Genomic DNA, 22,825 nt, shown 5'->3' with positions numbered 1-22,825 from the left:
GGATTTCATTTGCATGTCTCCCCCCGCTCTCCCCTCACTTCAACTTACAACTCTGAATAGCATTGCTCAGCGCCGCTTCAGAAAGCAGAAAATACACGACATGGCTGGGAACTCTCTTTTTATTCTAGGCTACTTATATCCAAGTAATCCCCCTCTTCTGACTTGCTCTTGAAGAAGGCAGCAAACTTGCAGTTCTAAAGGCAGTCAAGCAAACAGCATTTCTTTCTTTGAGCTGTTTTTAAAAGTAAAGAAGCAACCAGGCAATTCAATTCCTATTTTCCACAGCAAATCTCTAGCCACGCAGTATACTACGGTCTTATTTTTTCAACCTTTAAGGAACACTTAGGCCTTTCTGCAATCAGAAAAGTCTTGGGTTAATGCTAACCTATCTCACACTAGAAGAATCACACTTCACAATCAGATACTTAGATAGGAAAGAACATAAAACCACCTCAAACTAATGGATGCTGTTAATCTCCAGCAGCCAAGATTCCAGTGGTACAGATACCACATCCGTCTGTCCCACCATGGTCTCGTGTACTACTCTGAGCAACGTTAATTACCTTAGCTCATGTTTTTGTAAAATAATTTGAGAAAAAAAAAATAAATCTTTCCAACAACTTCACATGCATCACCCAGTAGGATCACAAGACATCAGTACTCTAAAAAAAGACTCATCTAATATTAGAAATGCAATGTCATGGTTAAGCCAGTTTGTCCCCATGACTTATTGGGGGGGGAAGTTACGTTCACACACTGAAGCACAACTTCTGTGGTAGTTTGACAGAATATTTTGCTTGAGTTCAAAATAAAAGTTTGAGCTCCACAATGTAACATCACTCAGAGAGCACAAATAACTTCAGAACAGTGTATCACCAAATCCTGAATATATATATAAATATAAAAAAGGGTTTTGAACAGGAGATATTTTCGTAACTGTTATAGAGAAAAGGTTCTCAGTTAAAAAAAACATACCAGTCTAAACATAAGAATTTATTTCATCAGTATGCCTTCAAACAACAGCGCATATATTCCAAACAGCAGTTCAGCAATGCATCCCCCTTGCTAATCAGCATTATACAGAACAGATTGGAACCAAACTAGTATGAGAATAGCTTGAGCTTGTAACAAGAGACTTAAAAAGGAACTCTTAGTCAAATGTTTTGCTTGGTCCAATAAGGACATTAAACACCCATTTTCATTTATTGAATCTTAACTATTCAATCTGTACCGATTTTAATAAGCCCTAATTACATAGTTGGCATTTACTAGGTCATTCTGCCTGAGTGAGCAAAAGGTCACTAACTTCTGTATCAGCCAAAACGAGAATCCAAGGGAACCCAAGAGAATCCAAGCTGAAGACTAAGCTAAAATCTGAAGACTCATTATTGATTTCTACATTCCTTTTAAGTATCACTGCAGTTACACCACCCGTGCCAAATATCTGCTTTTATGAGAGATGTAATATAACATCTACTCAGGTCTGCTACTAAGTATTAATTAGCTTGATCTAAAGCAAACTCGAAACACAGACAAAAGACCAACCTGTCCTATTCGCCCATCAATCAGGTCTTTAGGTCCTGTTTCTGTCAGCTGCAGCCCCAAGTCCATGTTTGCAATGGCAGGCATACAGTTTCGCTGTGTTGAACTTGGGAGGCAATTATGATTTACTGCACCTTCACTGCAAAACGCTAACTGTGTGTGTGCCCTCCTACACCACTAAAGCACTCCAGGTGCACCCATGACCTTACTTTAGGCATTCTATACACAGTGCCAGAATTAGGAAACTCCTTTATTTAAAGGCTGATGAGACAGAAGATATCCAGCCTATCCAGTTATTCACAGTAAGCATGAAATACAAAATGAAACCATCCTTCCTTTCTTTCTCCTTCTTTCCTTAGTTGAAACCAAGACAGCTGATACATCTATGCTCATCTCTAAAAACCTTTTCTGACAGAAATTTGCGTTTTCTCAAATGGTTCTACCTGGCACGGTTGAACCTAGTGGTAAAAGTTGCCCAAGATATCAGGTGTCACGTTAGGTAGAGCTTCAGTTAGGCTTCAACATATCTCCAATCATGCTGAGTAAGCAGGTAGCATGTTGTCTCTACGTGTTTGGGATTTCCTCAGGCTTTTACCGCTGGTCTGATTAGTTCTATCAGTATCAGTGCAACACCACACTACCACCACTTGCTGCACCTAACATATTATTTAAAGAACTTACACAGTTGTTTCTCCAACAGACAAATACTCAGGTTGTGAGCATTCAGTTTGATGTACAATCCCCACTTTGTTGGCTTGGAAACATGCTGTTCCTTCTGCGATTTGAAATTATAGATTCGCTCAGAAGCAAAGCAGACAAAAGACTTACACATTCTTAAGGTGATGCTTTGCAGGGCACTACAAAGTTGTTAACGCAGAGACTGCTAAAAAGACCTTGTGGGTCTCCAAAGTACAGGGAGTTCATTCACTAAAGCACTAACAAGCACCTGCTGCCTTTAAATTATACTAAAGCAAGATACTTATTTATCCATAGTGTGATTAAAGTCAAAATCCTCCTGAAGGGTTGACACCGTAACTTATAATGGCACACACAACTGGAAAACCATGTGCTTCTTGGTGAGGATAATGGAAAGAAATAGCCTGAACACTCTCTCTAGTGCCTGGAAATTTGTAGCAGGCTATTTTATCTTAATATTTCATAAGGAGGTTATGTATGCTCTAGAGAGTTAGACTATTACATATTATTCTCATAAACCATCAGAAACTACCCTCAAGATTCTGCATACATTGCTCCCCCCTCCAAAACAACCCAAAACTCAAGACACTTCAAAGATTAAGCTTCACAATACTCTTAAGAGAAAATATAAATATTTTCCTTTCAGCATTGTGCCAGTTAAAAGTAGACTCATTCAAGGTCACAAAAATGAGACAGATATGAAAAAGGCATCCACATCTCAATTCTTAATCTTAGTCTTAGTTCTTTCTTCCTTTTAAGATCTTCCTAAAAGTGATACAGGATTTACAGCTATGCTAATAAAACAGATTAGTTCAGTAATCCTTCAATTTTTATTTTTCTCATGTAACTGATGTATTATAAGACTAGAATGCCAAAGTGATTAGAAATTTGAAATGGAAAAATCCAAGCAGACAAATGTTCATGAAATAGCTAGTAGTTACCAATGTTTTCAAGACTATGTATACTTATTGCTATGTTGATATTTTGGGGGAACCAAAGGGTTAACCTCCACTGTCTCCTCATTTAATCTCCCCTAATGCACACAAAACAATCTAGAGGGCATAAAAGGTAGCCTTAGAGAATCAGGCAGAAAACCATTCTCCAGAAGGGAACGAAGAGGGAGAAGTTACACCAGTTCCAGGTTAACCAGGAATCTCTGCACGTTCTGAACTCTCAAATACTCACCTTGTATGTACGTTGCTTCTGCTTTAAGTCTTTGCTCCAATTGCTGAAAGAAAAATCCCTAGCAGTGTCAGACCCCTCTAGGAATGCTAAGCGAGCACGGTCAATAGACAAAGATGCTCTAACCGGGAAACCATCTCAAAGAAGAAAACTGTGGGATGGATCATCCTTCAATTGAAGAGGAGAGCTTGGTGTCTCAGGTGCTCCTAGCACAAGCAAGACTTCTGAGACACAGCTTTCCAAAGTGGTTACAGCACCCCTCCTAGAACTGATTCAATTCAGACTGTTTCTTGGAAGCTACAAATTTTTACCTTCTAACACACACACAACTAATCCCCCAAAACCCGGATAGAATTACATGCCAAGCGGGTGATTTTGGAACAAAAGGAAAAAAGAAAACACCCACACTTTCCACCACATATAGAATAGATGCAGCAGCACATCAGAAAATACTGTATTAATGTATAGTAGCCCTGACCTGAAAAAGCTACCTTTGAGGCCAGAGCAGAAATAAGTTCACACCTATTCAGCTTCTTGTCACTGAGACTACCAAGAAAACGCTGCCAATTAACATCAAGTAACATACCATCTGTGCTGTGAGCAAAACCAATCCATTTAAAATAAGAAAGAACTATCACACACTATATGTGAACACTACACACGCCTTAATTACTTGAACAAGCAGAAAGCTTAGAAGCTACTTTATCAATCCCTGTACCTGCTGGTTGGGAATCTTCCCAGATGGAAGTAAACTGGAATTCCACATCAATTATTTATTTGAAAGTACATCAAGCTTTTAAGAATGGAAAACTGTATTCATACAGCTGAAAATTATTCAATGGCACACTTCATTAGCGTGTATCATGGTGACAAACTGTGAGGAGCAAGTTTTGAAGGACCTAATAATTTATGTGCTGCTAAAACATAGCTGCTGCACAAAGGAAAATATGCACCAGTTTCTCCCACCAAACATAACGTATGTAATGCTGGATCTTCACAAAATTGTCAGCAATTTAGGAAGAGGTTTTACATTCTATTACGATGACAAGGTAACACTTCTTCATATCCCACATCAGTTTCAGAAAGCTAAATGGGTATGGCCTCAAAGTCATAGGTAAGAAAAAGAGTAAAAGGCAAAATAGCTGTCTTACTAAAAGCAGACTTTTGTTGACCAAAACTACCTTTTCTCATCTGAGTTCTCAAACAGATAGATGCATCAAACCATTTACACAAAAAGGCCCGAAAACAGTTCCCACATCCTAGAATCCATTAGTGCTTTAGCTGCAAGCATTCTCCACTTCCTTTTGAGATATATTTAATGCTTTCAAGTTTATTTTCCTTTTCAAGTTTATTTTTCAAGTTTATAATATAATTATAGAGAAATTCCCCCAGCCCTTCTGAGGCTGCAACACTTTACAAGGGCACAAAAATAGAAGGAACTGCTATGTTACTCACGCTCAGGGGCTCTGTAGGCTCTATGTACTTTAATAGTGCCCAGGTTTGAGCTGATTAAAGTTATTTCTACTCCAAAACAGGATTTTTAAACTGCTGATATGTCTTAGGCAACTTACAGTATTTCTGGAACACACAGCAAATACAATGGGCCGAGGCCAACCGTATGAGGTCAACAAGGCCCAGTGTTGGGTCCCGCACTTGGGTCACAACAGCCCCATGCAACGCTACAGCCTTGGGGATGAGTGGATGGAAAGCTGCCTGGTGGAGAAAGACCTGGGGGTGTTGGTCGACAGCCGGCTGAACATGAGCCGGCAGTGTGCCCAGGTGGCCAAGAAGGCCAACAGCATCCTGGCTTGTATCAGCAATGGTGTGGCCAGCAGGACCAGGGCAGGGATCGTCCCCCTGTACTCGGCACTGGTGAGGCCGCACCTCGAGTGCTGTGTCCAGTTCTGGGCCCCTTGCTACCAGACAGACCCTGAGGTGCTGGAGCGAGTCCAGAGAAGGGCAACGAAGGTGGTGAAGGGTCTGGAGCACAAGTCTGATGGGGAGCGGCTGAGGGAGCTGGGGGTGTTTGGTCTGGAGAAGAGGAGGCTGAGGGGAGACCTGATCGCTCTCTACAACGACCTGAAAGGAGGAGGATAAGCAAAGAACTGGGCATTAACAAGAGAGTAGCTTAGCAAAGCCATTTGGCCAGAAGCGTTTTGAAAGAAAGTCTTTCCAGGAAGGGGAGTTTACCAGAAAGGGAAGGCAACTAAGAATGAAGAAAACCCCTGCTCTCTTGAGTGTTCCCCAGTGCTTTTGGGGATCACAGTCGATTCACTTTCCACTTCAACTGAGTTCCTCCAAAGCAAGTTAACAAGTGTAACCAACCCCTGGAGAAAATAGCATACTTTCACTCTCCTAAGTATAATTTTCATAGAAGTTGAGAGCCCACAGACCCTGCTAATTTCCATGAGAATTCTGGTTTCACAGCTCAGTCTCTCCCCTATTATCACGCTGAATCTTAATGAGGCATAAATACTCAGGTAAACTGAATTACATTGAGATGATATTGGTTGAGGAGAACTATACTTCGCTCTAAAGATTTTCAACACTTACTGAGGAGGTCCCTAAAGAACCAAAGAAACATACATTTGAATTGCTTGTAAAGATAACAATAAATATTCAGATTTTATGTTCCTGTGTTCACAGATTAAATGAACAAAAAAGTAAGTTTTAATCACAGAACATTCCATCTCCATCATCTTAATTCAGAGAAAAAGCTTCCTTAGAAAAATGCATAAAATCAATGTAGTATAAAGCAGATGGCTTTAAAATTTAAAAGCTGTTCCTTCAGGAAATTACTTTAGAACTCTTTACTAACCTCAGCTACTCTTTCCAAAAGCGGTTCCAGCCAGTGTTCATTGCATTCACAGTGACTATCCAGGAAGGTCAGCACTTTTGCTTGTGCTGCATCTGCCCCTCTGACACGGGAGCGCATCAAGCCTGAGAAGTAAAGATAAAATGTTTTAAGTACTTACTGAGGAAAACAATCAACAGTGGTGAGAAACTATTAAATTCCAAGATAGTCATGAATTAAATTACTCTGCCTCACACAGGACAAACACACAAGTTCCATTATCAAAATGAGATGCTAGTTAACAATTCAGTGGAATGACTTCATACCAAACAGCCTGAAAGCTTCCAACCTACTGTACCCTAGTCTACAAGTTTCAATCTAAGTAGAAGAATTAAAGTATCTTTTTAAAAGAAGTGATACGCCAGTACAGCTGGGTCTGCATTACAGTAAATGATATTTATACCAATAAATGTTACTCAAGATTGGTCCTGAAAACAAACACCTTTCCTACAGTTCTATAAAACTGAGGAAAGCACCATCATTCACTTATCCTCCCCACCTTTTTGCCATCCTCCATCTTAGTTCTCACCACAGTCTGTCCATTCTTCTATCAACTTCTTCCAGAAATAACCATGCTTCACTAACTCATGTCTGAGAGCCTTCCCCCCAGCCCGTTCATCTGACTTTCCCCTGTGTATCTTGCAATTCCCTTGTTTTGCAGTTTGTTGTTGTTGTTGGGGGTGGATGTTTGGTTGGTTGTTTCTTTTTTAATCTTATCTTGAAATTATTTCTTTAGGAAGAAAATTGTGGTAAAGCCAAATGGTTCTTCTCTTCTCTACACCTCAATTACACAGATCCCCTCACTGATTCACCTTGCTCCTTTCCTTCCTTCCTTCCCTTTCAATACTTGTTCATTGGATGATCTCACTGTTCCTTAAAGTCTCCTGCTATATATACGCACATACCCCACAACATCCCATCATGTACTTCAATACAGAAAAACAGTGAGCTTCCTCTCATTCCTTTGCAAACTTCCTCCCTACTTTTCTCTACTACTATTCAAAATTCATTGATTTGTCACTCAAGACCAAAGCCAAGTAATTTCTTTCTTTTTTTTCCTCTACATTGTTCCCCCAACTGAAACATTGTAAAAGAGTCAACCCCATTTCTTTCCATCCCCTTTACAAAATATGACTCTGTCAAACAAAATACCAGATGTTTAAGAGGAAAAGCTTGTTTGCTCTGTCCAACACGCAGCAACAGCCTCATCAGGATCCTTGCACTATCTCTTACCGCAAATGTGAGTGCCTCACTGTTGCAGATAACACGCTGTGCTGACGCTCTCCGACAGTACTTTCTACACCTTATCTGTGGCACATCGGCAGCTAACTATACCTCATTGTTTTTATGCTGTCTCTTTAATTCCAACCTTTGAACCTGTTCTGTTTAGTTTTTCCACGTCAAACCATTCCTCAAGCACTCTATGTTTGTTGTGTGTTTTCTATGGAAGCAGAGCAAGACAACAGGTTCTATAAGAATGTAAGTTAGAAATAATAAGCCCTGGAAGGAGGAATTGCAAAAATAAAACAAAGATTTGTCAAACCGCATTTCATTTTCACATATACTGATGCATATTTTTAAGTACCAATCTGTATATGCAGTACAACGTTAATATTTCTCATTTCTAAAAAATAAAAATTAAAAAAGTGTTACTTCATTCTGGTTTTTCCATTACTATTATCTCCATCTTTTAGTGCTGTACTGACCAGAAAAACTTGCCAAGAACCCTGCAACCATGGCAAGTCATAAAAGGCTTGCTTTCCTAACAAGCCTTTGTTCACAAGTATATCCCAAGAAAATATTTAAATACTAAGAACTCATCAGTTTGTAATAACTTTAACTGTGGAACAACACAGGTTTTGTGCATGTCATTTCCAGTTTCTGACAATCTAATGATTCTCGCTAATCCCCAGGCCAGGCTGGCAGCCTGGAAGATACAGTGCTTATAAAAATAAACAAGAACATACCTGCTAATTCAGTCAGCTATTTCAACCGTCAACTCTCAGTTATTATTTCAAACAGCTGTAGAATAACAGTTGTCTATATCTAATACTTTAAGCTCCACAGCCAGGAAACTGCTGACTGAAGGGGCTCAGTGATACGAGATCATAATTTACAAAGCAACAAAGAAGAAAACAAAAATTTAAGATAACTTTGTTACATGGCACACTGGCTTCAGCAAAGCTGGCATACATGGTCTGGGCCCCCCTGGCTGCTCAAACCCTCTTAAGTCTGCCAAAACAAGCTGTCCATCAACTAGACCCTTAAAATGATCTCTAATAAGGGAACCAGCAAAATAAAGGGCTATTTTTAAGCTGGATCATTTCAAACTTTCACACAGTTTACAGTGAGACCTTACGTACAGTAGGCGCAGTTTAACTGAGGATTCAGTACAGTAAGAGAAAGCAGAGGTTGAGGGTGAAAGGCAATTTCTCAAGTCAACTTTCACTGTGAAAGCCAACAATGGGCAACTGTGCCTAGAACAATGCAGAATTAATCAGAATTACTGTTTATATTTGCACAAATGCACTCGTTTTTATTCCTTCCAATAGTAAGCAGATTTATAAAGTGAAAATCCCCCCTCCAATACAGAATGTATAGCACAATGTTCCTTTAAAAGATGTGACGAAGATTAACAGATAAGGCAGCACTGTGGAATTTGTGTCTTCCTTCCCCCAGAGATTAAGCCTACCTTCTCGGCGATCATTTCGAAGAACCCGCACTTTTTCAATTTTTCCCAAGAGCGCACCATCCTCAGCTTTAAAAAAATAAAATAATAATTAAAAAAATAATCAAGTGATGAGAACCAGTTTGATATCCAACAGTGTATATCATAAGAGAGGCTTTTTTCAAAGAAAAACAAAAGCTTTGTAGTGGAAAACATTTATCGTCATAAATAGTTAAATATAAGATATATGCTAACCCTACTTATCTCACCAGAAATAAAGAAAAGTTATCAGGCTAAGAAGTTACTACCCTCATTATGTTATTTAAAGCTAATTTAATTTTGCACTTGAAATATTTTTATTTAATGATATTCTTTTTGCTTACTTCAGACAGTTTCTACATTGCATAGGGGAAAAAAAAACTTCTATAGGATTAAATAAACTGTTTTCCTCGCATATAAGAAAGCTCACTTTTTAACCAACATTAAGGCTTAAACCTGTCCTAAACTAGCTATAAACTAGCAATACAAGTATAGACATTGGCTTCCTTTAAGAAATGCTACTCAGAGGTCCATTTCAATTGTTCAAGTTTGTACCCTAGTACTTATAAAACCTTGACTTATTTTAGATTTAGTAAGAATTTGTCCAAGAGACCAGCATTCATTTAAATAATGAATTTATTTACAAATAATGTTTGGTGTAAGCACCCTGGGTTTTATCTTCACATCAGATAACATACTATGGAAAGGCTATTTTCAACTACGCATTCTGCTCCTTCAGCTAACAGGAAGCAATAAAATATATGTGAAGAATTCATGACAACTCTACATTTCCACGATGCCAGATATGAAAAAATTAAGATCTGGTTTTGGATCAGTCTCTGCAAACCCCTATTCGTGTGACCTATTCTCAAGCAAGTCATCTATTAGCATCTACAGAAAGTCTTACCAGAATAAACAAAATAAAGTTAGAACCCTGTAAAAATACCTACAATCGTTACTGTAGTCATCCACCAGTATGATTTCCTTAATAAGATGCGATGGGCTTTTTTTAAGGACACTGAAAGAGAAAAAAAAAAAAAACATTCAATACTAAGCAGTGTTAATTTGCCATAATAATGTCATAGAAGCCGTTACTTTGTTAACCCACAGTAGAACCCAGCCCAGGATGCTTTCTTCAACAACAGCTATTGGTTTATTCTTACGGAAAGCATTTGTGAAGAGAGGCAGGCGTAGAACTGTCTTGCCTCCACCTCTAAAATTCCAGCCTCCAGAAATCAGTGCATTAGACAACTTGTAACATGGAAGTTCTGCAGATATCTTTAGGTCAAATAACCCCTGAGAATCCATCTTCTCTAACTTTTTCTTGAAACCAGTTATACAGCCAACCTCCAAACATCATCTGGTAATTGGTTCCACACTTTCATGCATTTGTAGTTAAGGGGAGCGGTTTTGCTTAACATCACTATTTCAGAACATAAGAACCGGAGACTTCAATGAAATTAAGACTCATCTTTCCCTCTGCAAATGGTTCAGAAAAGCATAATGGATTATTACTTCCCTTCCTTATCATAAGCCATTATCTGACACAAATGAATAGGGAAAAATCAAGGTCTCTTCGGTATACCTGACGACAGTTCGAAGCAAAGCAGATCTTGCCTCATTATGAAAGGTGATCACCACACTAGTGGCTGGCAAATCTATCCGCCATTGTTTCCGTTGACACCTGAAAGACATAATACCCTGCTGAAAGACATAATACCCTGTCATTTGAACATAATATTTACATCCCAGGCCTAGCAGACAGCCTCCATCACAAAGCAGTTATCTATTAAACTCATGTACACACCACTTCTACCTAGGAAGAATGAAATATCTTGTTTTCAGGTGAGATTATAATGAACTCCTCTTTTACCACTTCTGGTAGCTGTCTTAGTATACAATAGACTAAGAAGTCAGTGTCAGATATAGGCAGGTTCAGAAAAGTCACCGGACTATCATCACTGCAGTATGTCGTAAATACCTGTCATGTAACCAAGTATGAAACCAAAGTGCTTATTTTACGTTAAATCCATTCAATAAATCTAAGCAAGTCAGCATATTTTCAATGAAAATGCACAGGTTCACAGGCTACCACGTCTCCTCTTTAGAATGGCAAGTGTCTGCTTCTCCCTTTATTTTCACAGCTCCTGTAGCATCCTGGTCTTTCTCATAGATAAAACAGTTTTCTGTTCTAATGAGAAAGTCGGAAGGATTGCAACATTCAGAATTTAAAAAACAGAGACAGCTGAGACAATGTTGAGCCAACTGAACACAGAACCACATCCTTCCAAGCCATGAAGATAATGAAACGTTCTATCGATGTCAACTCATTTTTCGTCACCTATAATAGCCTGAAATTAATATAACAAGCAAAAAGAAGCACATCCCAAAATACTTCCAGTAGGACTACATAAAGTTAAGCTGTTTAAATCCACTGACAAGAACCTAAAAAAAGACACTACTCTCATTGTATTAGAAACTAACAGTACTGGAAAACGAGTTTATGTTGAAAGCATTTCAGCCTGCGAGCTCATGACACTGCTCGCCATTCATGCAGTAACATACATGAGTGACGTATTTCTTCACATATCCTTTATTTAATATTAGGGTAGAGTTTGAAGAGGGCTAGCTGTCTACAGACGGGATAAACCCAGCTAGCACACACCTCTAGCAAATTAAGCAAGTAATTCTGTACCCTGTGCAGTATTAATCAAACTAGCTTTAAAGGGAAGAGAGGTAAGTTATATTGCTACATAAACCTCTAAAACTAGGCCTCTGCCTATATAAAAGCCTATAATCACACCTGATTAAACATCTGCGACACGCATCATAAACCACACAACCTTCAACTTCTTGGAATCAGAGAGCGAACAGCAATGTGCTTCTTGTCCTTGCCCACCCTACAAAATCCCAGGGACCTGCAGCATTTCTGATACAACACACCCGTGCTTGCCGTGAAACAAAATATTATTGTGCCGTAGTGACCTCGCTCCCTCTGAAGAAGAACAAAGCCCATGTCAACCCTACAATTGCCATGTCAGATTAGCACAGTCTTATCTAGCTTTGTTTCTCAAATGGCGGGCGTACAAGATGGCTTCGTCACTAGTGCCCAGCCTCAAAGCAATAAACCACAAACATGTATGTGTTCCTGGAAAGTAAAGAGTTAAGACCTTCTCTATTGTAAGCTTCTGGCAATTCATCTAGACAGCTACAAGACATCCAGTTATTATACACCACAGCCTATAGTGCCCCAAAAGATACTTTTTCTTCTGCTAACTTTCAAATTGCCCTCAGAGGACAAGCCTACTGCGCATGCAGTTATCACATGAAGCGCTTGCATTAGAATAATTTTAAAAAGTCACATTAAACTTATACTGATTTCTTCGCAGAAGAGAGCACTTGAGCCAGAGCACATCTTAGGGCAGAATTATTCAAGGCTATGAAGCTTCTGAATTTTAAGAAAACTCAAGAGAAGAGCACTAGTGTGTATTTCTGAGGGAGAAATTAAGATTTTTAGACTTCCAAATAAAACCAGAGGAATTTTTCACTCAGTATTTCTGCCCTCAGCTCTTCAAAAATCCCTGCTTTAACTGACTCAGTAGCAGTCCTCCTCCTGTTCCGCTGTGTGAATAGTGCCACAGTTAAAACTCAAACCAAAGAAACAATGTCATCACTTTTGGCACGGAGATTAGACTTTCTTTCCTTAAGTGACAGCACTTAATTTTACATGCAGAGTGAGAAAATACATGTGGATAAAATAGAACTTGAACTGCAAACTTCAGTCGAGACCTTCAATACTTAGCATAGGCCATTAAAATCAGTTAAAATATGAAAAGTACATCTTTCCCCCAGAAATTTGAGTCGCTGGACTAGTTCATAACATTAACAAATTTTCTGAAACCTCCGTGGTTTGCTGAAACCATTTTTTCACAGAAATATCCACTTTAACCAGTGCAAGGAGAACATTCACCTCAGATGTCTGGGTACAAAAGAGACACAAAAGTTTGTTTCTCCTCCATGTAGGAATGAAACTCGAGTGTGAGGTCAGAAGCTTCTAATGGTTGCCGAATGCGAAAGAACACACAGTTCAGTTCAGCTAAAGTACTCGCCAGTAATTCTCAAGAATCATGCCAACACATGAGGTAAGAGATGTGATCAGAAACCACTGGTCCAAAGTAAGCACGGTGGACATTGGTCCACGAAAGCCATGGAGTATTTCACCCTTCATCCCACTTAGGAGACTGCTTTACACTGGCAGGAGGACAGCTCTGGAAGTTTCCTATTACAACTGTGACATTTACTTTTTGGATCTCCAAAAACTACTATGACAGGGATAGCTCTCAGTTACACGTCGTAAACAGACTGCAACAGAAGGAAATCCAAAGGTTTCTCAAAGATGTTGGAAGCAGTAGTTGTGAGCATCAGCTGGAGTGAGAATCTGCACTCCTGCTCAGACCTCTTCTCTCCGCTTCCTTTCTTACGTTGTATCTGCCTGTTTCTCACTTCTCTCTTTTGCTTAAAATAATGTCCAATGCAGAAAAGACTAAATAATGTAGTATTAACAGAGATGCATAATTACACACTCATTTACATATCTAATGTAGAATCCTGATAAACTGCTTCTAAACAGACTAGGCAATTTTAGCAATTAAATAGTATTATTGTGTAGTTATTTTAAAGTCAAACAGCCTCTCAGAGGCAAACATCAATACAATCAATAAAAGGTTGCTTAAGCATAAAGAAGTATTTTGTCATCCAGGTTTGTCTTAAAGAAAAAGACTGTAGCACCTCTGTAAGAGATCTTAATCTTAACCCAGTTGCCTTCAACGTTATTGAAAATAACACGCTTCCAAGTCTCACGTGCTCAGATCTGTAACATACTCTTCTTCCTATGGCTACTGCTCTTGCTCTTTCCATTGGACAGTTCCCAAACAAATACTTCATGTGACTTTTTCAGCCTCTGTAGTGAGTGTCCTTGCCAAAATAGAAGGAAAATTAATTGCAACATGGCAGGGAAAGCATCGTCGACAATTTGCAGGAATGATTGCTTCAGTCTGCCTTTTTTTTTTTTCCGGTTGGTTGGTTGTGTTTTTGTTTTTTTCTTTAAAAAGATGACCATTTACAGACTGATGGGCACTTAAATCTGCTCCATGCCAAAGTCTAAGTAATAATCACAGCACAGATATAGCCTTTCCTCAGAAATAGGTCTGTGTCTCTCCCCCTTGCAGGGTTCTTTTCCAGCTCTATTTAGTGAAAAAAACCCAGACAGGTCAGCATATAAACACAACACTGACAGTTAAAACAACCATGGCCACCGTAATATAATTTGTCTCCTGCCATCTCTCTTATTTAAGTTCTTCTCAAAGGAGCGCGTTTGTCTGTTAGATCCCCCTCAGATGTTATTAAATATCTAGAAAAATTCCAAATTCAGCATATCCAAATCATAGAAACTTCTAGAAGTTGATGGCTGAGCTTTGCTCTTGTAGGTAAAGAATACCTTGTCTAAAAAGTTAGACTATATTTCTTGTGAAAAAAGTATGTGTGATGAAGAAAGTTCAAAAGTAATTTTAAACTCCTCATTATGCCACAGGCATCATGCTTTTCACTGCTTTCATGGCAACAAGTGAAACACCAGATTCTTCCTACTTTTCTGTTCAATTAATGGCAAATTATAAGAGACTTGCTTTACTCTATCTACAAATCATCTGCTTAAAGGAACCTAAACCCATGCTATTATACAAGGGATTTAAAAATGACACAGTAAATGTCGGAGTTTTTATACAAATCTCCTTTGCTATGCCACTCCCGATTAAAGAGCTTTATGGAGAAAAAACAGTCATCTCCCTTTTCTCTCTCCCTCTGGTGTCTCCGCCAGCTTCTTCTACCTACAAAGCCGTGAATATACATTCATCCTAACTGCAGAATTAGTTAGGCAAATTAACTATACACAGTTGGTTAATTTTATGCTTTGAGACTATGTTTGCCTAGTTTTTAAAATCAAGTTCAACCTGCTTCTGTTATTTTTAAGTTATGGAAGTCCTAATGAGCAACTGTTGTTTTACTATTAATCAATTCTGCTTAAACAAGATTAATGCAAGCCGCTCAAAACCTTTTTAAAGTGAAAGTCTTCTCTACCCACAAGAAAATAACATTTTTCCTTACTCTGAAGTGTACTGTTTCCTGAATCTGCACAAGCAGCCTGACATAGCCAAAGCTTTTAAGTGTAATTCTGTCCTGTGTTCACCAGGATGTGCATAAATAGATTCCTTTAGGTCTGGAGTTGAGAATCATCACGTACTTAGACGAACAGAATCACAGAGCAACTGAGATCAGAAGGGGCCCCTGTCCAAACTCTCTGCTCAAAGCAGGGCCAGCTACTGCAAGCTGTGCATCAGGCTTTGAATATCCCTAAGCCTGGGGACTTCACACCGTCTCTGGGCAACCCACTCCACTGTTTGATCATCCTCACAGTGAAAGAGGATACTTAACAAATGTAGAAACCAAGTAAAGCCATCAGATAAACAGGAACAAAAGAGAGACTAAAATGCAGCACCTGTTTGGATATAGAATACACATGGATGGAAGTCATGGAAACAGAGAAACCTGAATAAGATTCATTGCTCTTTAACCCACTGTTCAAGGATCGCACCACTGTTTACTGTTCCTGTCATTTTGAAAGCTGGAGAGCTCCTGCTTTAGAAAAACCACCTACTGCTCAAAAGCCATAAATACAAAAAGGTTAATGCAAGTCAAACGTGGCTCAGTTTGGCACTTACTGATCATGCCTGGTGTCGGGAATGCTCCGGTCCATTCGCAGTTTGTCACTCTCTACCTGATTGAACTTATTGCGGGCATATGGATCCTGACCAGATCGCACCACGGTAGCGCCAACGTAAGCATCTTGATCAAAGTCTTGCCACCGAACTTTTCCTACAATAGAAAAACAGGAAAACATCCAATTTAATCTTTGCAATTTAAAGAACAGCATTCAGCAATCCAAACGTAACTGATGAAGTAGCTTGTTTTTTAATTTTGCAACAAAGTAATTAAACCTCAACAGTATTGTTAACAGTGTAACATCAACACTCGCTCTTGTATATTGAATTCCTCTGGAACATCATGTGAATTAACATAAAATTGAACAATTTTACAGATCTCATTTTATACAAGTAATCACCAGACCACGCTTCATCTTGTCTGTTTTGTTTGTTATGTTTTTGACCCCAACTACCACAATTTCCATTTAAAGAAAAAAAAACCTTCCACATATCGACAGACATTAACATGGCACATGATCTGGCTATAAAGTTATCAAAGAAACATTTATTTTTTAAGATCCAGTCCAGACTTCAAAGACATTATAATTTAATTTACTGTCTCATTACACAAGTAAAAATACAGTCAGTTATACTCAAATCGTTTGAGGAACAGGCCTTTTAGAAGTATAAGACAACATTATTCTCAAAACCCAGCATTTCATGTAGGCAGAGCACTGGATCGCTCTCCAATACGACAGAACTGCCACCTCCTTTACAACCAGAACTGATTCACAGATTAATCCCTCTCTAACAAGGACCGTGTTGTTAGGTGAGGAGTTGTGGCACCAACACAGAAAGGTCAATTAGCATCCCGCCACCCGGAACGAAGTTTCAGGACTTTCATCATCTTCAGGTGTAAAACAACAGTATGATATTTACCAAATGTCTTAAAACCATCCGCTCTTACTTCTGGTTCAATGTGTACTTTTTTTGCCTATTGACAGCCAAATCTACGCTACCCATAGCAAATTTATACCAACTTTAACACAAAATCAGAGCTCAAGTTCTAATGCAATACAGACATTTTTGTTTTAACATGGATGCATATGAGAATCTCCTGCAAGCATGTTATGGTGAACATAGCATGCTGTTGACATAAAAAAAGAGATACAGAGCAAAAGTTGTCATTTGGGGGTCACCGTTTATTACAGGTGAGAGGACTTGAATATTCATTGTTTTCATAATTAACATACAAAGTTTTTGAGGTACTTTCACTTAAGTTCAGTAAGTAGCAGGTTGCAGAGATGTCACTCCATTCAAGTACAGCTTTTAAACAAATAGTACAGCTCAGGCATATCCTAAACTAAGCTGATATGCATAGAAGGAATACTACTCTAACAGCTATTAACAAGAGTTAGAGGTTGCTCCGACGTTCCAAGGTTTGCCTTTGCTCCATCTCTCGACCTGCACAGCATGGAAACTAAGGCAGGCCTCATCTACAGCTTTCTATCCATAAGCCATGCCCCAACTGTGATGTGTTAACTCCTGCCAGAAGATCCTGATATTGAAAGGAACACTTTCTATCCTGAAACAAAATAATTGTCTGTTGTTTAACCAGACAAATACCACCAGCTTGATTAAAAGTTCTCTATAATCTCAGGATTATCCAAGGAGGTCATCTACAAGAGCAACTTGGACCCAAAGTGTGATCTGGTTATGAATGGTAGCAGAGGTCGTAAGGCAAAAATATCAAGGTTTGAGGGGAGGTGGTTTTGGGTTGGTTGGTTGGTTTTTAAGAAACTTCCAACAGCCAAGTAAAGTCAGAGAGTAAGAGAAAAGTGCCCAAACTTTTGGATTACTGGTTTAAGAGCCAGCCTGCTAATACTAAGCAACTATTTTTACATGTGAATTTTCCTCCTAAAGAACTTAAAACATGCATGCGCACACACACAGAGAAGCCTGAACTAGAGAGTGAGACAAAAAGAGACTGTAGAACATATAACAGACACTTGGTGAAGCAACCCAGAGTGGAAAGTATAGGAAAATAACTGGAGGGAGAAATACAGCTTTTCAAATTCCAGTTATTGAAAGCACCCTAAAAAGGAAACTTTCCAGCTGCTGTTGGTAGCCCACAGACTGCCAAGAGTTTTTATTAGCCTTTCAAGTTCATTCTTCAAAGTATTTCCAGGAACTTACTTTGAAAACAAGTTTACACCTCAGCCAGCTACTACACTCCAAACAACACAATACAGAGGTATTTACAAAAGTTACCCCAAACCCCACTTCAACAAAACTATACAAAACACACAAATGGCTTGGTTGAGGAAACTGGAAGGAACAACAGAGATCATAAAATCACCTCCCTGTGTAACTCTCTCCCTTAGCATTTCCCAATGCTTTTGCAACCTCCTTGGTAACTAAACTATATTACCCGATATTACCACCCTTGCTTCTAATTTGTAATATAGCTTCCATCTGGAACATATGTTGAATATTTTCTGGAATACAGGACATCTCATGTCACTGCTTTTCCGGCCTAAAAATAAAGATTTTAGTGCATTTTACAAAATATTATCTACACTTTAAATGCATTTATATAGGACTTTCAACTTTCAAACACTCCAACTTCCAATGGATTTTAATGTTATGCCTGCTTCAAGACTGCCAACCCCATCCACTCCTCCAGTTGCCTTCCATCCAGTGGAAAGAGTAGCTAAAACACAAGAGGTCATGAGGGCATCATATCGTGATAAGAGTGATGTCATCACAAGCGTTCTTCTTAAACGGGTTGTGTTCTTTACGATAAACTACAACACGCAATGTGGGCTGCCCACACGGTTACAAGTGCTAACGGATCAAGTCAACTGCTGGAAAGTGAAAGGCTGATCCAAAGCTAAGTATACTGTCCAGCCTTACTTTTGCTGAAAGGCGTGCCTTTCTGACAATGTATCAACTAAATTTTGAAGTTAGAAGCGGTTTAACAAATGTTTTCCAATAGCAGCACTGTTTCTGTTGTATGCTTCCCTGGGGTACACAAATAGGAATGTTTGATTTAATTTCTTCTAGGGAGTTAGCTGGCTCTGCAGTTTTCTAAGTTTCAATGACTTTGCCAGGTGGAATGAGTATCAGAAAACGCAGCTGCATGATTTCAAACTTAAACTAAGCAAGTTCATAACTTCAAATTCAAGCAAATGTATGGTTGCCTGTAGTGAGACTTAACATGACAATAAATTAATCTTTTAAACTCAACAGTAAATGAACTGCAGAGTTTGCTACCAGAGTCAAATACAGCCCATCAAAAAAACATCGCTAAACCAGCTAAGAACCTGGAACCAGGGTATGCTGCAGCGCTAAACTTGGTTCTGACAAGAAGTGCTTATTTTACAGACAGTTTTGAGCCTAAGAAGCTGAGTAGAAACAAGAAAAAAGTGAAATCCAGTGAAGTTGCTTCTTTTTGTCCCAAGTATTTCCCAACTCTGAAGTCTTGGAGAAGGTAATCAACAAAAATAGTGCAATCCACTGATTATTTTTTTTTAATGATAAGCTGGTTGATTTTAAATAGGAAGCATATTTTGATTATTTTTTTTTGCTCTGTAAGAAGTAGCTATATTTAAAAAAAAAAGTGTTAGCTTGGTACATTTTATTCCATTCTAGTTTCCATCCAAGTAGAGCTTGATATAAATAATTTAAAACGCATCATTTACCACTTTCCAAGACTCTAAAACCAGCAAATGCAACCCTAGTCCAGAAAGCATAGAATAAATTTGAAGAGAAAGAAAAGAGACCACATCATAAGGCTAAATTTCCTGAAAAGCAGTGACAGTCCACAGAATATAAGAACAAGTGAATTTGGCTTCAGGAGCCAGGAAAGAGGCAAAGCCTGGCTCTGGCTCCAGCAGAAGGCCCTGTCACTCATGTACAATATGAATCAGATCTATTAGGGAAAAGTCAGATAACAGTAAGAGCACCTCAAAGTGAGACAGAAGAGAAAAAAAAAAGCATAGCAGATAAATCTGCACACAACCAAGTGGCAGGCAACAAAGAGTGGGAATGGATGGATACAAAAATCCCATAAATAGCTTGCACTCCCTCTTACTGACTCAATACAGCTTAAAAGCAGTAGGATACTTGCTATTAGTATGATTATTTTGACTTACAGGCATTAAGAGATTCCAGATCTTCATTAACTAACAAAAAAGAGCTGTTTGAGTAACTGCTGAAACTCCTATCATTACAGAGAACTGGTTATACAGTTTTGCTTTAGTTATCCGTGCAGACAATTCAGGGCCGGTCTTTCTAGCTACAAGACCTAAACCTCACTATTTTCACAAAACAAGAAATAGACTTTTGCAGCATTTAAAAAAGTCACCAAATGACAAAGGATAGATACACTCTGATTTACAGAAGGGAAAAACCCAATCTTTATATAAAGCCATTTTAAAGACAAAGGTAATAAACAATTCCTTAATTCTGAAAAGTTCTGAAAGCTACTACGGTGTAGAATACTGAAACCTAAACTACAGGTCTTCTAACCTCAGTGGAAAAACAAGAAAGTTTTGAACCAAAACCCTCCTAAAATTCATTCACTTTGCTTTAAAATAGTGCAAAGAAATATGAAGTCCAAGCTTCATTGCCATAAGGATTCCGAAGTTTGCCTACACAAATTGAAAATAATCAAAATAGTGATTTAAGAGTGCATAACTCTGTATAGCCTTTGATGTTGGATTCAAGACTCTCATACTACTGTGCAGTAATGATTCTCCTGTCTGTTAAATCAAGCCTTAAGAGATTGCTAATCAACAGAGGAAATGAAAGAAGCCCTGACCTGCTCTACTTTACACTTAATTTTACTTCTAGCTTCAACCCTTCCAGCTTCTGCTACCTCTCTCTTTCAATCTGTGACACTTTCCACCTCTTTTAATACTCAAACGGCTACTTAGGGCCACTGAGAAAGGAAGGTCTTAGAGGAAATGTGTAAGGTTTGGCCCAGAATACATAAACATTCAAAAAGGGGAAATCAGAGTAGTAGCTGGAAGGTGCAAAATTGGCTGACCTATAATCCCAGTAACAATATTTGCAGAGAGTTCTGTTAAGGGAAAAAAAATACTTGAGAAGATCTGCCAGAAACCAAGAAAAATAAGCCAGGCTCTTCAACTTCTTATGATTTATTTCTCAATTCATACACAAAGTAAAGGTTTTGCCAAAAAAACATACATACATAACCAGAGCCTTGGTTCCCCTCTCCAGAAAGCAGCTAAGATAAGGTAGGCCAAAGGCTACAGGCAAAAAGCCGCCAACGTCAAACAGCTTACGCTGTACCAGGAGTCTAAGACTGTAAAACAAAAATCATACTGCATACTTTATTGGGGATGGAAGTTTCCAGCTGCTTAAAGGAAAGTTTTCCTTGGTTAGCTCTTTCTTCAAGACCTCATAGTATTTCAAATGTTTGGCTAAGACAAATTTGTAAGCCAAACATTAGGATTAATAGAAGAAGAGTAAAACATGTAGTGAAGCTATCTAATCAGAAGTTGTCCTCCTTGTATGGTGAACTTTTTCAATACAGTGTAAAATACTCAAATCCATTTCACTATTTCTGTATTCCTTAGTACGTCAATTCTAGCTATATATTAAATCTCATTGATGTGAAACAGTTAAGCAGCAAAAGAAGTTTATGAAAGCAGTCACATGAAATGAAGATTCCTTAGCACTTAATTTTCCTAGCTCATCCTCAAGGCACAAGACCATTTCACTCAAAACAGCACGTGACAAATACTGAGCAAGTACGAGAAAAATAACTTACACCATCAGCACACCCAGGAAAATCTGCCACATCAAAAGCTAGACAAAACAGGGAAAAAAAGTATCAAACTTGGCTGAATCTTCAGCTGGAAGCACAGTCCCAAGGCAACTTGTCTGTTGCCTGCCAGCATCATCCATCAAGAGAAATGGACTACTTTTGTGCCAGAGGCTTTTAGGGCACCTCGGACCTACTGCAGGACAACACCAACCTACTAGCAAAGAGTCACATCCTCTATGGTTTTAAACCCAAAGGAGCAGCGAAGCACGGAAGATTTAAGGAAGCTGAAGCTTTACGAATAGAGAAGTACATACTGCTAAAATAATCCTAGCACTTCTGAACTACAGAGAACGATTAGAATCAGAACAACTGCTGTGTTTTATGGCTTTCAAGGATAAATGTTTTATGGCTATGAATCTTTCATAACAAACGTTACTGCAATACCTGGAGGTAGCGTCTCCACACTTTGTGCTTTGTCCTCCCCATCATTGCCACGCACGTCTTTCCTTTTGGGGTCGATATCATTTGGGTCCTCCTGAAAAAAGTACATAATCTTTAAAATAATCTCCTTAATTGATTTAATTCTGTGTTTTCAAAGCAAACAGCAATAACTAAGTTTTGTGGATTTTAAACTCGTGAAGCAGTCCAAGAGAGCTAACTTTGGATTAAGAGAAAGCATGATTATTTCCTCCATTACTTGAAAAACACAAAAAAAACCCCAAAAATTTAAGACAGGCTTTTGCATTTAATTTATGCAGCAATTCTTATTTGAAAAAAAAAATGCTTAAGAAGGAAATGTATTAGGAAAGATGGAATAATTTTTTTTTTTTAAATCTGTAATATTCAAATGATCAATGAAGGCAAAAAGATTAAACAAAACCTGAGAAAAGCCCTACTCTAGTAAGGAACAGCCCAAACAGGAAAGTTATCTGAAAAAGAGAAGTGGCAGCCTTACTATTTGGAAAAAAAACTCCAAAATATCTTCCAGTTGCTGCTTTCATGTGTTCATTTCAGTGGATCTTATTCTGGGCTTCGATGAAACTCTGCTGGATTGTGATTTCAGTAATATTGATAACACCCATTTAGAGAGGGGGGGAAAAAAAAGAAATTTCATCATCTCCCCCTTCCTCCAATTTCCAACATTTATTCTGAATCTGTAAATCTCATTTTCCTTTCAACAGGGAAAAAAAACCCCACACTCTCTGTAAATCTCATTTTCCTTTCAACAGGAAAAAAAAACAAAACCACACTCTTGTATGCTCATTACCACAAAAATACAAGATGTCAAG

At 38.5% G+C, this 22,825-nt stretch overlaps 1 protein-coding gene across 1 annotated transcript in view; it reads right to left on the bottom strand.

Annotated features, from left to right (window-relative positions):
• Nucleotides 1–22,086, bottom strand: part of GALNT2 (polypeptide N-acetylgalactosaminyltransferase 2) — a 42,295-nt gene extending 20,209 nt beyond the window's left edge. Inside the window, exons 1-6 of the mRNA XM_009700295.1 lie at nt 21,981–22,086; nt 15,758–15,911; nt 10,567–10,665; nt 9,932–9,999; nt 8,967–9,032; nt 6,239–6,360 (exon numbers count right to left, since the gene is read on the bottom strand). Coding sequence (XP_009698597.1) covers nt 6,239–6,360; nt 8,967–9,032; nt 9,932–9,999; nt 10,567–10,665; nt 15,758–15,911; nt 21,981–22,086 — 615 coding nt within the window. The remainder of the gene's footprint in view (nt 1–6,238; nt 6,361–8,966; nt 9,033–9,931; nt 10,000–10,566; nt 10,666–15,757; nt 15,912–21,980) is intronic.
• Between the last annotated feature and the right edge of the window lie 739 nt (nt 22,087–22,825).

This window comes from Cariama cristata, unplaced genomic scaffold, assembly GCF_000690535.1.
Source record: "Cariama cristata isolate BGI_N322 unplaced genomic scaffold, ASM69053v1 scaffold410, whole genome shotgun sequence".
Lineage (NCBI taxonomy): Eukaryota > Metazoa > Chordata > Aves > Cariamiformes > Cariamidae > Cariama > Cariama cristata.
Note: the sequence above shows the minus strand (reverse complement) of the source record. Positions and strands in the feature narration are given on the sequence as shown.